Source organism: Aythya fuligula, chromosome 13 (genome assembly GCF_009819795.1).
Source record: "Aythya fuligula isolate bAytFul2 chromosome 13, bAytFul2.pri, whole genome shotgun sequence".
Lineage (NCBI taxonomy): Eukaryota > Metazoa > Chordata > Aves > Anseriformes > Anatidae > Aythya > Aythya fuligula.
Window position 1 is genome coordinate 8233247 of NC_045571.1, and position 14106 is coordinate 8247352.

The following is a 14106-nucleotide window of genomic DNA, read 5'->3' on the forward strand; positions in this document are numbered from 1 at the left end:
CCCAGTTACTGGTGGAGCGCACGGGGAACATCCTCACACCCACTGACTGGTCCAATGCCATGGCCGGCCCCAAGCATTTCTGGAAGTAGCATTTCTGCAGCAGCACCGTGTAGAAACGCTTCATGTTTATTAACTTGTTTGGTTTCAATTGTTGGATCGGTTCCCCATTCCCAAGGCACTCAGATTTATTCTTTTAGCTTAACACTACAACGTAATCAAATCACTGCATTAAGCTGACAGACTCTGGGAGCCCTGAAGGAGAGGGGAGAAAGGCATCAGGAGAAGCATCTACATTTTTTCTTACATCCTTCACACTTGCCCTGAACTTCAGATTCTACCCATCTACATCTCTGGAATTCAAGAATATTGAACTTTAACTGACACGAGAAGTTATTTGAAGATGCACAACTTTCACTTGAAATTAAGGCTGATTTACCTTCTGGGATCAGGGACCAAGATTCACTTCTCATAAAGACTGAAGAGCCTGAACGCGCTCTCTTTCTGCTTCAAGTCAAACACAAGTGTTGCTGCAACCACAAAAACATCCTTCTGACGCTATGTAGAGTTCAAACTAACCAATCCATAAATAAGATGAGGAGATGGAGATGGAGGATTCAAACATGACTTTGTGCCCTTCCATTTAATGTGTAGAATAGGTAAGTACAGGAAGACAATGGAGATGACTCAAAGAGTCAAGATTAATATGAAAATTGAGAAAAGGGGCACTCTTTTGGTTGGATTTCAACTCTTGACTCTTCAGTATGATTTATTTCCAGCTTTACACACTGAAATACTAGCAAATATTTAGCACACAACCCTTGATGTGGAAGACAAAAGAAAATTTTGGACTTAGACAAACTCCAATGTCCTTGTCTAATGTTACCCAATGCAAAATTAGAAAGAAATTAGTGCTTGCATAGTGCTGTGTGTTTAAAAATAATTTGAATGAGCCACTGCTTAAAGTATGGGAAGGGTCCTCTGTTATTATAAACCAAACATATTTCATTTTAGACTACGCTCAAACTGACAGGATAAAGCTTAAAAAAAAATCTATTTGGGGAATTTCTTTATCAGAGAAACAACAGGAAAACAAGCTTCATGGAGCCTGTGATCAAATAAGCTTACAGGACTTAAAACAGCAACAATGTCAGGCATTTCAGTGTAGTAGCATCAAAACTAGATATTTACTACTTGGTAGTGAGTAACCCTTTGAAAAGGGAGGAACAAAAATTCCTTTTTAATGAGTCACCATTTGGCAGTCAGAGATCAAAACCTTTTGCCTGTATTTCTGACTGCAGCATTGTATATACTTGGGGTTTTCTCAGTCTGTGTGACTTTATTTAAATCAACAGAGTTAATTAAGAAAATAAGTAAGTTAAAAGAACAGGAAAGTGAAGTCCTTCAAAGTGTATGACAATCAGCACGATCTACTGGGTTGCTGAAATACCAGATGAATTCACAAATTATTTCCACATATAAACTTAGAATTGTGAAGATCCTAGTAAAATTTAAAGCAACTTGTCAAAGCAAAATGAAATTATACTCAGTATCCATTCTGATAACCACATCAAACACGTTGTGTAATTGTACTTAAACTAATGCAACTGTATGGGGAAAAAGCTTCTAGAGCCAGAGTGGAACTGTGTATGACTGAAGTCTTCATAAAATATGCATTTGTTTAACTTTGCCCAAAACTTAACCTATGAAGGGCTGGGACTGAAAATGAAACATTAAAATAACTACTTGGATGTTGTCTCTGACTCTTCAGTACTATTTTTATTTCCAGCTTTATGCATTGAAATATTAGAAAATGTTTAGCACATGACCCTTGATGTGGAAGACAAACAGAAATTTTTGGATTTAGACAAACTCCAATGTCCTTGTCTAATGTTACCCAATATAAAATGTCTTTTTTTTTTTTTTTTTTTTTCTTCCCCTCTTTCTTCTTAGGTCAAATTCTGAAGTTTCAGCAAAAAGGAAGATACTATGCCACAAAGCCAGAAAACAAAACAAAACAAACACTTGCTTTGGCATTATAGCCAAAATCAAGAATAAAACTATAATTCATACTGGAGGGTGGGGTGGAGGTGTCAGAGTAAGATATACTTTATTTTCAAGATACTTTCCAACTATGTGAAAAGTCCCTAAAGAAAGACCTTAGCTAATTACAGGCACTTATGCTTAACTAAATATTTCACTCATTTTACTGATATTTCCCTCACCTTCTCACTAAGCATCCTTAAGGTAAAGCGCCATGATCCCCACTGTACAATGGACAAGTAAGAACCTGAGAACTCTTTACTGAAAAAATTGCCTCCACCTCCGGAGGCCTGTGAGGCTGTAGGCATTCAGACCCCCTGAAAAAAGTCTGACAGTTTTGAAATGAGAGAAGGCATTATTTGGGTTTGGCTTTTACTTTAGAATATCTCCAAAATTATATTTGAAAATTCACATCCCCTAAAAGTTAGAACAGGGACCTACAACTGGCTCCACACCGCTATCCAACAGCCACTCCATGGAGCTGCTGATCAGCAGAAGAGTCTCCATATCTTGCTGTCACTTCACCGAACCATCCAGGCCCTTACATCAGTTGATCTCAGTTTCTGTTCAATTTACTTGTTGATTAGAAGTTATTAGAGTAAATAATTACAGTAATTGGTTACAGTTTGGGAATTCAGAGAATTGAAGAAGGAATTTGGAGGAATAACCTGATCTACTACGGTAGAGAGAATCAATCATCCATCGCGTTCCATTAGTCTTTTTGGCAACCTCGTGTCACTGTTGTCACAAGCCTGGGTAATGATGCCACATTAATTCTCCTTTTGAGAAAGGGACTACAAGATTTGACTCTGTAACCATGTCCTACCTGACCTTGGGGAATCTTTGGGGAAAGTTTCCCATCAAACGCAGTTACAGCTTTTACTGAAGAATTACCAAGCTGAGCTCATGCTCTATAACTTGAATGCATGACACAAAAATATACAACCCGTCTTCTGTTTCCACTAAATATAAATCACCAGCACACAACCAGCAATTCTGCACACCCAACCCTATGTAAGAACTAACGTTTTTAAAGCCATTTCTACACAAGTCTGCTCAGGGGCGATGGACCTGAGGCAGAATGAAGAGGCAGCTGCTGGATCCAGCCCATGTAACAACAACAGCTCTTCTAACAAAATTGACCTACACTGAATATAAGTTGCATTTCCCAACCCAAACCTTCCTGATTCGAATGAAAAAATAATAATTAAAAAACAAAAACAAAAAACGGCAACCCACTTTATTGTAAATATTACAGAACACAGAACTTGAAAAGATTAAATTTATTATATGTTTCATAACATATCCAGACTCCTTCCCTTCCTTCCAGACTATACACTCCTCTCGGTGCAATGTGCAATACTGTATTTCTGATGTCAGCGTGAGCAGACAGAAGAGGACATATGGCCTTTTGTACTGTTCCCAAGATGCCGCATGTTAAGAAAGAAAAAAAAAAAGTCATTATCCAGGCTGGAAGAAACCCAGGCCATCTTAAATGTTTGTTTATTGCAGTTTGGAAGACCTTTTTAGAAAATACAACAAACTACTCTTGGACACCTAATCCTAACCCAAAATGGTGGCTGGGAACCAAGCCACGATTTGGGGGAGACTTTTGTTGACATGATCATTTGAACATTTCTCTGTAACTAGGTATCACTTCTATTCCTGTGGCTAAGACTAACAAGTTAACAGCACTATTTACACCAGTACTGTTGTATCATTAGAAACAACAAGATTATGTACTTTAATTCTAATGCCAGCACAATTATTTTAACACCAAGTGTGTCAGATCTGACTCTATACCCCCTAAATTAATTTCAGAGTAGTGGCTAAATAAAATGACATACTTCTTTGTGCTTTTGTTATAACACGCTCATGTGCAGCAAACTGTGAAGAAAACGTAGTAATTAGAGGTTAAATTAATCCCTGACAGACAGGCAGCTTAGGAAAGCTGGGCCCTCTTCAGCAAACAGAGCAGAAAGCTTGCCAGTCCTCCCCAGCGCTGCACAAAGCGCACGGGGGATTGGGAAGCGCACCCCGGGGCAGCAAAGGGGAGTGCTGGAAGTCAGAGCAAGTCTTCGAGCAGCCAACGCCGCCACGTAAATGGTGCGCTGAGTGAGGTGCAGGGCTCGAAGCAATCGCCACTTCAGACGCTCCAACTGCCTGATCAGGATCGGCCACTTGAAATTAAAGGCAGGCTTTCTGCACAGCAGAACAGGCTTCTAACCGCCTGGTAATCCACCTCTGGATGTTAATAAAAGTGAACAATGGCATTATATTTCACAACATAACTAGAAAGTTACCTTGCTGCCTGTGATTTTAATGCAGGCAATGGATTTCACTGCCCACAACACAGCACATGCGCCGTGTTGTTCTCAAGACACTAACTAGGCACATCCTGGGTAGTTGTCACTCCCAAACCTGCCAGGACTTCTTAGGTGCTTAATTCTAGAGAAAAAAGTGCATTCCACGGAATTACAGAAGAAACAAACAAACAAACAAACAAAAAACCTAAAGAGGCTCTTTGCCCAGGCTCTTTGCCCATGCAAGTGCGGTCTGTGGTCCGACAGGGAGCACTGAGGAGCCCTGGCCCTGGTGAGCTCCAGAGCCCCCAGCGGCCCCCACCTGGGCTGGAAAATGGGGCAGGCACCGCGGTCACAGGCACAGGGAAACTCAGTGGGAGAAAAAAAGAATAAAGAAAACAGCCTGTAGTACAACCGAAGTAAAAGCCAAACGTGTGGGGCTGGCAGAGGCTGCAGATCGGTGTGGGAGTGCATGAGCAGCACTGGTATTTCTGTACTACCCAGATCATCAATTATTAACAAATTAGGACATGCCTGATGGAGTGCTTATGTAACACTTCTTTATCAATAAAGCTGCCAAGTCCCTTGCAGGGGAAAGTGAAGTGGATTTCAACAAATCATAACGCGACGCGGGCCCTCAGCCAGGGCCCATTGCTGCTCCTCATTTCCCCCTCACAGCACGGCCACCAGTCCCCAAAGAGCAATTTTGGTCGGCCTGGCGCCCCTGCGGCCTCCTGGAGCAGGGGCCCTTGGATCCCCTCAGTGCCTGCTGGTGCCTTATTGTACTGAGGTGGCAGTGTCGGCGGCAGGGAGCCATCCCAAACCCCACATCTCCCTGCCTCTGCCCGGCCTGGGCCCCAGCAGAGGCCTGTGGGTGAACTGCCAGACACAGCTCCTGTTCCCTGTCACTCCGTCTGTCTGGCAATGCAGGGAGGAAGGCACCCGCAGCTTTCTTCCCCTTCACCCCTTGGGCACAACCGTTCCCCCACAGGAGCAAAGGAGCAGCCAAAATGCAGCCTGACACAACACCGTCCTTCACCCCGCTCCCTTTCTATTTTACTTCTCCAAACGGGGTCGGGGGCACGGAACAATCCCCGGCCCTATTCAAGGGCCTGATCCTTGAGCCCTCAATGCTAGGATCAAACGCGTGCCTTGCTGCCCTCAGAGGAGTGAGGAGCACCACGGTCACTATCCCACCACAGTGCCTGGCACATCCTGGCGCAGCCCAGATGCTCACCAAAGCGTCTCCTGGGCAGCTTCTGTGACTCCACACGTGCACAGGAAAGGCAAAAGGGAAGTGTTATCCATGAGGAGGCTTCCCAAGAGGAATTCAGACTCTTTGTAGCTTGTTTGCATGTGCTAGCTCTCCCCTCTCTGATGGCATCACTGCCTCGTAGTGCACCTGGTGACTCGGAAAGAGCTGCAGCCCCAGAGCCCTGCTCACCCACCACCCGGAGATATTCCTGCCCTTCGAACAGCACTAACAGTCCGGGCCACAGCAAACTGCAGGGAAAAACAGCCAGCAAAAGAGAAGGGCATAAAGTGAAACCTTTAACTGACAAAGACGTCTGTTTTCTGTGCAAAATGCTAGCAATAACAGTAACGATCAGGGGAAGGAGACCATGATACGAGCACAGACTGTTTTGCAAAGTTTCCCTTGAGCTTCTGGCAGCCCTGAAATGGGTTACAGAAAGTCAGAACTGTATTATTGATCACTGCCTGTTCTGCTGGGTTGTTTTTTTTTTAATAAAACAATATTGTGCTTTTGCTATTTTCACTTAGATAAAAAACAATGTTCCAGGATCTTCCAATATCCCATACAACCAGAAACAACACTAATGAGGGCAGTACTAAGTGCCTAAATGGTTTCTTGACATATTTTTAAGCAATTGCCTGTAGGAGTGAACCCCTTTTACGGGTGAAGCAAAACAAAACTTACTACGCGTGCACAAGAGCATCGCACACATTTGGCATTTTATAGCAGCGCTCTGAAGTTCCCCTTCAAAATTACTGGCAAGGAAGGAAGTCCTGCACAATTTTAGCACCCACCATCTGAAAAAAATGAGAGCAGTCCCAACTGTTCTCTGAGATGTATAAAAGAACAGTTGAAAAACTTACAGTTGACTGGTGCTACCTAGGTTACCCGTCAATGGCATTGAAACTGGTATATTATTAAGAGAGGTGTATGATGGGAATTGGTTTATTGTGCTGATCCATAGTAACCAACTCCTGTTCGTCCATCATTTATCTCTCTCACCAGCGACATATGGGTTTGTCTATTCACACTCTCAGCATTCTCTCTGCTCCAACAAACAGTCAGCCTTTTCTGCTGGGATAAGGAGATTTTTTAGTTACATCCATTATGTGCGTATCAACATTTATGGCAGGAAGATAATTGCCAGAGAGCTCAGGGGGATAAAAGCTCCCTCTTTATAACACAAACCCCCTTAAAAAATCAATATTGATATAAAACAGTCCAATGCAAAGCCTTGGTGTGTCTTCTTCCTCCAGTTTGAAATACTTTTTTCCCCTTTTTCAAAATAGCAAGTCAAACTGGAACGTCAGGTAGAAAGCCTTTGTACCAACTTACACCACTGCTCTTCCCACAGAGGGAAAAATAGCAGTGTACAGTGTTAATTGTTCCTCAAAGAAGTGAGTGGCAAACGTGTCAGATGTAAAGAGGGCTCCTTGGAGAGGCGCCAGCATCGCTTAAACTGATTTAGCTATCTTTATTTGGAGACCATACCGATTACTAATGAATCGTAACTTATAGTCACCTTCTCCTAAATGTGGAAAAACGCTGACAACTCAGAAACAGCCAGCACAAGGGAACAATGAAAACCTGGGGATCCTGCCTTTCCTCCTACTTAAAAAGCTCAGCCAACCTTCGAGTATTCCACCCCCCGGTTTGGCTAAGTCCATTTGTCACAGCTTCTGCAAGATTTACTTTGCCTTCCCATGGCTACGCACTCATAAAAGTTATTTTAAGGCGACTTTCATCAGAGTAGCAAGTAAGATAGAACATTTATTGATTAAATGACTGGGAACCAGTGAGTTGCACTGTACTTAACCTATGGGACGGCTCTGGGACTTTACTTACTCTTGTCCTTGTGTTACCTTCTGCCTCCCTAACTTTTGTTCTGCTGAGGAAGGCAGCTCGGGCTGATGCCTGTCCTGCAGCTGCACAGGGCAGGTCGCTGGGCATTTCAGGGCAGGTCGGTGGGCCAGCCCGATGCCTGGCATCCTGAACTCTTTCAGTACATCTTCCCGTACCATCAGAAAGCATCTAGCACAGTAGCTCCCTACTCCCACATAAAAACTCCAAGTGCTACCACATTATGAGTAACAAGATCAGTTAAAAAAAATATAAAAATAAAAAACGGCACACTATAATTTATAAAACACTTCTACCTGGGTAACAGGGAGCCATACAAAAGACCAAAGAATATATATAACTGCCTCTGTAACCACTAATCTCCCCCCGATCCTTTAACAACTGTGTTAGCTTTAAAAAAAATCCAGGAGACTTTGCAGGTTCAACCTACGTAGTTACAAGGGACTACAAGTGAAGCCCTGTCAATATTTGCTTTTCTGATTCTGAAGCGTTAGTTGAAAGGATTAAAAATAGAGACAAAAAACCTCGAGTTAAAAAAAAAAAAAAAAAAAAACACTCTGAAAATAAAATCCTAAATTAAATTCGAGCTGCTCACTGCTGCCCGTTGAGCAGCCCCTCACTCGCTGGAGAGGAGCTGCTAGCTGCATGTACCTGCCTTACAATGCACACTATTTGTTTTTTATCCCTGAGCAACAGACTATTTCCTGGTTCAGTTTAAAAACTCAGTGACGTTCCAATTTCAGCCCACACATGTGTGTCACTGTCAACGTCAGTGGCAGGAAAACATTAGAAGTCACCCCTTGCTAATGCTTTCCTAACATGGAATTTCCTCCTATCTCGCTCCCGCAGCCCACTCCTCCCTTCGGCTGAGAGCATCTTTCCCAAATTGCCTTTTTTTTTTTTTTTTCACTCTCTTTCCCCCCTTCCAACCATATGGCAGCGAGAGCGAGCTGCAAATGGGCAGTGCCGGCAGCGCCTGGCTGCTTTTTTGGGTGCTCGCGTGGAACTTCCCCGAGCTGCGCCTGCAGCCGTCGCTGCGCGGCCGCGCTCACGCAGCCCCCCCCCGGCTCTCCGCGACCCCCCCACGACCACCCCGACCCCGGGGCCGCCCCCCACGACCCCAGCCCCGACCCCCCCAGCCCCGGGGCCGCCCCCTGCCTCCCCGCACGGCCACCGGCAGCGCTGCAAGGGGGCGGCCGGGTCCCGCCGGCCGGGGGGGGGGGGGCCCCGAGCGGAGCTGCGGGGAGGGGGGGGGCAGCCAGCAGCTGCTGGGGCCGGCAGGTTCAAGGCCGTTCGCGGCTCCCTGCCTGCCTCCCTCCCGGAGGCACCATATGCTGCTGCTCGCACACCGGCAGCTTGATTTCCCCATCACCGGGGGGGGGAACACACCGGGGGGGGGAGGGAAACACGCAGGGATTAGGGAGCTGAGCGGGGGAGCACCGGCGTTATATAACGGGGGGGGGGGGAGACACACACACAGAGCTCGCTTCGCCGCCCCCCCGAGCCGCAGGGACTCGAGGGGGGGAGCCCGGCGCCGCCCCCTCCCCGCCGTGCCGCCCCCCTCGGGCACAGAGGGGAAGGGAAGGGAAGGGAAGGGAAGGGAAGGGAAGGGAAGGGAAGGGAAGGGAAGGGAAGGGAAGGGAAGGGAAGGGAAGGGAAGGGAAGGGAAGGGAAGGGAAGGGAAGGGAAGGGAAGGGAAGGGAAGGGGGAGGACCGGCCGCCCGCCCGCTTCCGACGGGGCGAGGCGCGGCGCTCACGGGGCTGCGGCGCCCCCGCGGCCGCTCCGCAGCGCCGGGGCTGCGGGGAACAAAAGCGGCCCTTTAATTTAGATGTGGCCCGCGGGAGGGAAAGGGGGGGGGTCCCGAAGGGATGCAAAGCCCCCCCTGTTCTTCCCCCAAGCGGCCGCTGGCCCCGCTGACAGCCCCCCCGCCGTGCCCGAACAAAGCCGCCGGGCACCCCGGGGGGAGCGCCTGGGGGTCCCCGGCGGAGACGGGGCCGGGGGGGGGGGGACAGGGACGGCCGGGGCCGTGCGGTGCCTGGGGGAGCCGAGCGCCGCGGTTGTGGCCGGCAATTGCTCCGAAGCCCGGCGTTAATCGCGGGGGGCAGAGCCCCAAACAGTGAGTCAGCACCGGGGCTGGTGGGAACCGCGCACCGGCTGGGGGGAGAGGTGGTCGCGGCAGCTCCCGCACTTCGGGGCCGTCCCCGTCCCTGTTCCCGTCCCTATCCCCGTCCCCGGGCGCGGAGGCAGCGCTGCCGCCCCGCACTCTTCCCCGGACCCAGCGGCGGCTCCTCCCGGCGCCTTTTGTTCAACACCCTGCCCAGGGAACGTGCGCTGCCGGCTCCCCAAATCCCCAGGCACCTCGCTGCCAACAGCGGCACCGGGACTTCTGGAACACAAAAAACCCCAACGCGGGGCGGCAGCGGCCCCCTCGCCCTCCCATGGCACCTTCCCGGCGCTCGCAGCCAAGTTTGCAGGCGATGCCCGGCGGCGGGGCATCAGCCGGGGGGGCACCGGGAGCTGGCAGCGCTGCGCACCCCGCCGCTGCCCGGCCCCACGGCGCCCCCTTCCCTCCCTTTCCCTTCCTTTCCTCTCCCTTCCCTCCCCTGGCCCCGGTGCACGGTCCCCCTCTCCAGGGACACGGTGCCCCGCCGGCCCCGGCAGGAAGCCGGCAGCAATCCTTAGGGCGAGTTTGGGGAGATTTTGGGGGGGCTTCTCCGAGGAAGGCGCCCCCCGAAAACTTCCCCGGGCCAAGTCCCCGCAAGCAACTCGTGCCGCGCCGCTCTGCGCTGCTGCTCACCGGCATGTGGGGCTCCATGCGTGGTGCTTCTACCCGCTGGGAAACCAGCAGCATCTTGGAGTGGGGCTCAGCCGGCTTTTAGATCCACTTTGGCTGTAGGGAGCAAAACCCAGCGCCGCGGAGGACTCGGAGGCTGTTTGCTCCTTTTAGGTTCCAGACAAGTTCATCCTGGCGTTGCAGTTTGCTAATGATTCACTGTCTGTCTCAATCTGCTCACTACATTTCCATCAACCCACAGCTTCCTCACTTAGAAGGTGGAGTTTGTGGGGTTTAAGTTACTGATAGGCATATCTAAGTGCTGTGTCACTCAAAGAGGAGGAGACACACACGCTCCCGCACACACTCTCACACACACCAGCCGCTCCGGGCTTAAAGGGGAAGCAGCGCTTTCTTCTCAGAAACTGCCGACCTCAGAGGTCCAAGGATTTTTGATTTTTTGTTATTTTTTCCTTCCACGCACGGAGGCGCAGCCCGGCTGGCCCGCGGCCGGGCGGTGAGCACGGGGCGCTGTGCAGTGCGCTGGGAGCCTGGCTCCACAGCTTCGGCTTCGCTCAGCGCAGGAGCCTCACGAAAACACTCCTGGATTTTGTTCTCTTCCCAAATCAAAGGGTACAAACCACGGAAAAGACAGCCCTGGGCACGAAGAGCAACGGTTTGAGTTCTCCCTAAAAAGGGGCATTTCCCACCTCCTGATTACACCACGGCCAACGCTCTTAGTGCTCATAAAAGGGTTAAACTCACCTCGCACAGGTGAACCCAGGTTAGCGAGAAGGAAGCAGCAGAGCTGTTTCGTTTTCCTCCTTTGTGCTAGGCACATCTCTCTCCAAAGACAGACACAAACCCAAGCTGAGAGCCTCCATAAATCCACACACTTCCCATACAGCCTAAACGCGCTTGTTTCAAGTCTCCCTCAGACCATCCCCAAAAACCAAGAACCTTGGGCTGCACGTAAAGGACCAGGACAGGCAAGCTGCAGGCAGTTAGGAGAGCACACTGAGTCCCCAAAGAATTGCTGGTAGGATTTCCTTTCATTAACTGCCACCCTGGTCCTGCTGTCCGGAGATGCTGGACGCCCTGTCCCGGTGCTCTGCCTCAGTGGACGAGAGGTGTGAGACACAGCACCACTGCTCATGAAGTGTCTGATTTCTCATCAGGCACGAAACGGTGATGTTGGTAAATTATGCTCTATAAAATTAAAAAGTTATTTAGAAAAACCCAGTTATTATTCCCAAATGCATACTCATAAAGTCAGAATCTGGCTTCACTTTTCCGAATGATTTCCATTCAGCTATGATCCTCGACTTGCATTAAACTTATAGCCCAAGCCCATCTTCGCACATTTCATAGCAAGCCCGAGGTAACAATATCAGCAGCATCAGCTCAGCAACAGAGAACATTTGGTTTTACCTCTGCTCAGAGCCCAGCTTTCCAGGCTGCTGCAGCAACGGGCCCTCTTCCCGGGGCAGCATTAGTGTCACGTCAGTTTGGATTCCTTGGCAGTTTCTTAGTTTGCTTTTCTGCTGATTCTGCCTTCTATATCATTCAAAATGACTTGAATGTATTTTTATATTGAGAAGGAAAAAAAAAAAGCAAGCACAAAAGTAAGAAACTGTGGGTGTGAGCACCCTGAACTCTACAAACTCCAGGGGCCAGAGCTCAGAAGGGATCTTGGTGCCCAAGGGGTGGCGTACCGACAGCTGATGTTTGGGTTTGATGGGCTGCCCAACGCAAATCCACAACCCTAGATGAGGTGCCAGGGATCAAACCCAGCATTAGGGCATCAGCACGGGATCCTACAGAGCCAACGTGCTGCACAAGGGTCACCAGCTGAGGCAGCTCCGTAGAGATAAGTGTTCATCATGCATCGATCAGGCTCCACCCGCACAGAGGTGCCACTGCCTGCCCAGCATGCAACGTCTGGAACCCTTCCATTAGGGCTCCCATCTTTCTGCCTGGAGGTTTTTAGACTGAAAACACACATGTATGGAATGCGTAGGACACAGGGATTCACATGTATGCATGGCAGGTCTGCATCACATTCCCTACCTGCAGTGCACGCTAGTCATTTGTCCAGATGTTTTGGAAATCCTTGTCATTCGTGACTCTTGCCAGACATCTGATATTCCTGACAAGTGGTGAAAACCCTAAGGATTCTCATTTGCTTTGGTCACTTCACAAAAGTGGACCAAAGGACTTCCCCAGAATGAGGACAACGTGAGCAGGTGTCGCAGCAGGGATGGGTTTGGGCGTACAAGGAAGCCCAACTCCAGGCAGTGTGAGCCCTTAGCAGAAAAGGAACAGCCTTGCAGAGATCTCTCACTGCCAACAAGAGGTGGTGGCTAGGCAGGGGATGTCAGGGCTGCAATTTGGGCCTTTGGTGATTGAATTATGAGCCCTTTCTTTAGGCAAGTTTGCTAGAGCTGACCTGGGGGAATCCCTGGCTGCTGTCAATGACAGAACTTTCGGTGGCTTCTCCAGGGCAGTGTTTTATCTTCCCAGATCAGGCCTAGCCTAAGCGAATTGCCAACTCCTATTACTGGGCTTCTGCCTTATTTTGAAAAGGTGAGCTGTGGGATTCTGCAGAAAAGAGGCAATTTTAAGAGCATCAAGACTGCTGTTACAGCCACAGGCTGGCTGAAATGTATCGTGGTACCTCGAACGGTACAAAACCCAAACCCTGGCTGGCTGCCTGGGATGAATCCTGTTCTTTACCAGTTGTACAGTAGTTTGTCACATTTAATTTAGCAGCTTTAATATTCATAGAAAAATATCATTTTCTTTGCTCATTTCACACAACTAGGGCCATTGCTTCCCCAGCTGAGATGTCTTACTCAAAGCCTAGAGCCTGAGAGCTGAGAAGTTGGAGCTGTAGCTAAAAAACAACCAACTGATGAACAGAGTGCACTGAGCTGTATCGTTTCTGAAAAACACAAACAGGACTAATCCTTGTCCGCACAGTTTTTGGACAAGCAGTATGTTGTAACCTGCCTAAGGAGAAGTGTTAGTTGGCTGGGTGCAGGTAACCATGCTGCTAGGACTCCGTTCTCCCAGGAGATCTGTGCCCAACTGAGCTGGCCTCTGGGTGCTCCCAAAATCCACATGGACAAGGAAATCTGAGAAGCCAGGGGCTGCTCTGCAGCACATCCTGTACACTGGCAGGGAGCAGCAAGTGAGCAGCGCAAGGACTCATCACAGATTCACTGAAGGATTCACAAATTTCTCAGTGACCCATAAGGAGATGGATGGAAATCATGTGATGCTTGCTACTTGCATGTTTTTGACCTGGAAACGGGTAAAATCAATGGATTTAGCTGAAATACACTTTGAGTGTATGTTTACTGGGAGCTAAAACTCCAAGCAAAGCTCCTGGGGAGTGAAAACACATGAACTGCAACATAAATACACAAGCCTTCAGAAGCTAAAACAAGAGCTTGTCCTAATTGTGCCCAAAACACAAAGCTGCGGCATGTGAGAATGAGAGACAAAATTCAAGGGTGAGGTGTATGAACTGGATGTGGATTGCTCCCTCCCAGAGCAAAGACAATTATTAGGCTGGACATAAGCAAGGTGATAAGGAAGAATATTTGTATATATATATATATAAAGATTAAAAAAAAAAAAAAAAAAAAAAAAAAAAGAAAAAAAGATGAAATTATTCCTCTGATAGAAAATTAGAGAAAAAACACACGGGTCCATAAGAACTCCCATTCTGCATCAGATCAAGGTGCCCCTAGCCAGTATTTTTCTTCTGGATATCAGTGATGTCTGTCTTCAACAAGCACTTAATGGAACTGTGCAGATCATTGCCACAGATGGATGTTTCTGAATAAAGGGGATCGAAAGGGATTGG

The 14106-nt window shown here is 48.4% G+C and overlaps 1 protein-coding gene across 1 annotated transcript in view; it reads right to left on the reverse strand.

Moving 5' to 3' along the window:
• Window positions 1-10493, reverse strand: part of MAMLD1 (mastermind like domain containing 1) — a 77318-nt gene extending 66825 nt beyond the window's left edge. The window contains exon 1 of the mRNA XM_032196454.1: window positions 10257-10493. Within this exon, the coding sequence (XP_032052345.1) occupies window positions 10257-10310 (54 nt within the window). The 5' untranslated portion in view covers window positions 10311-10493. The remainder of the gene's footprint in view (window positions 1-10256) is intronic.
• Between the last annotated feature and the right edge of the window lie 3613 nt (window positions 10494-14106).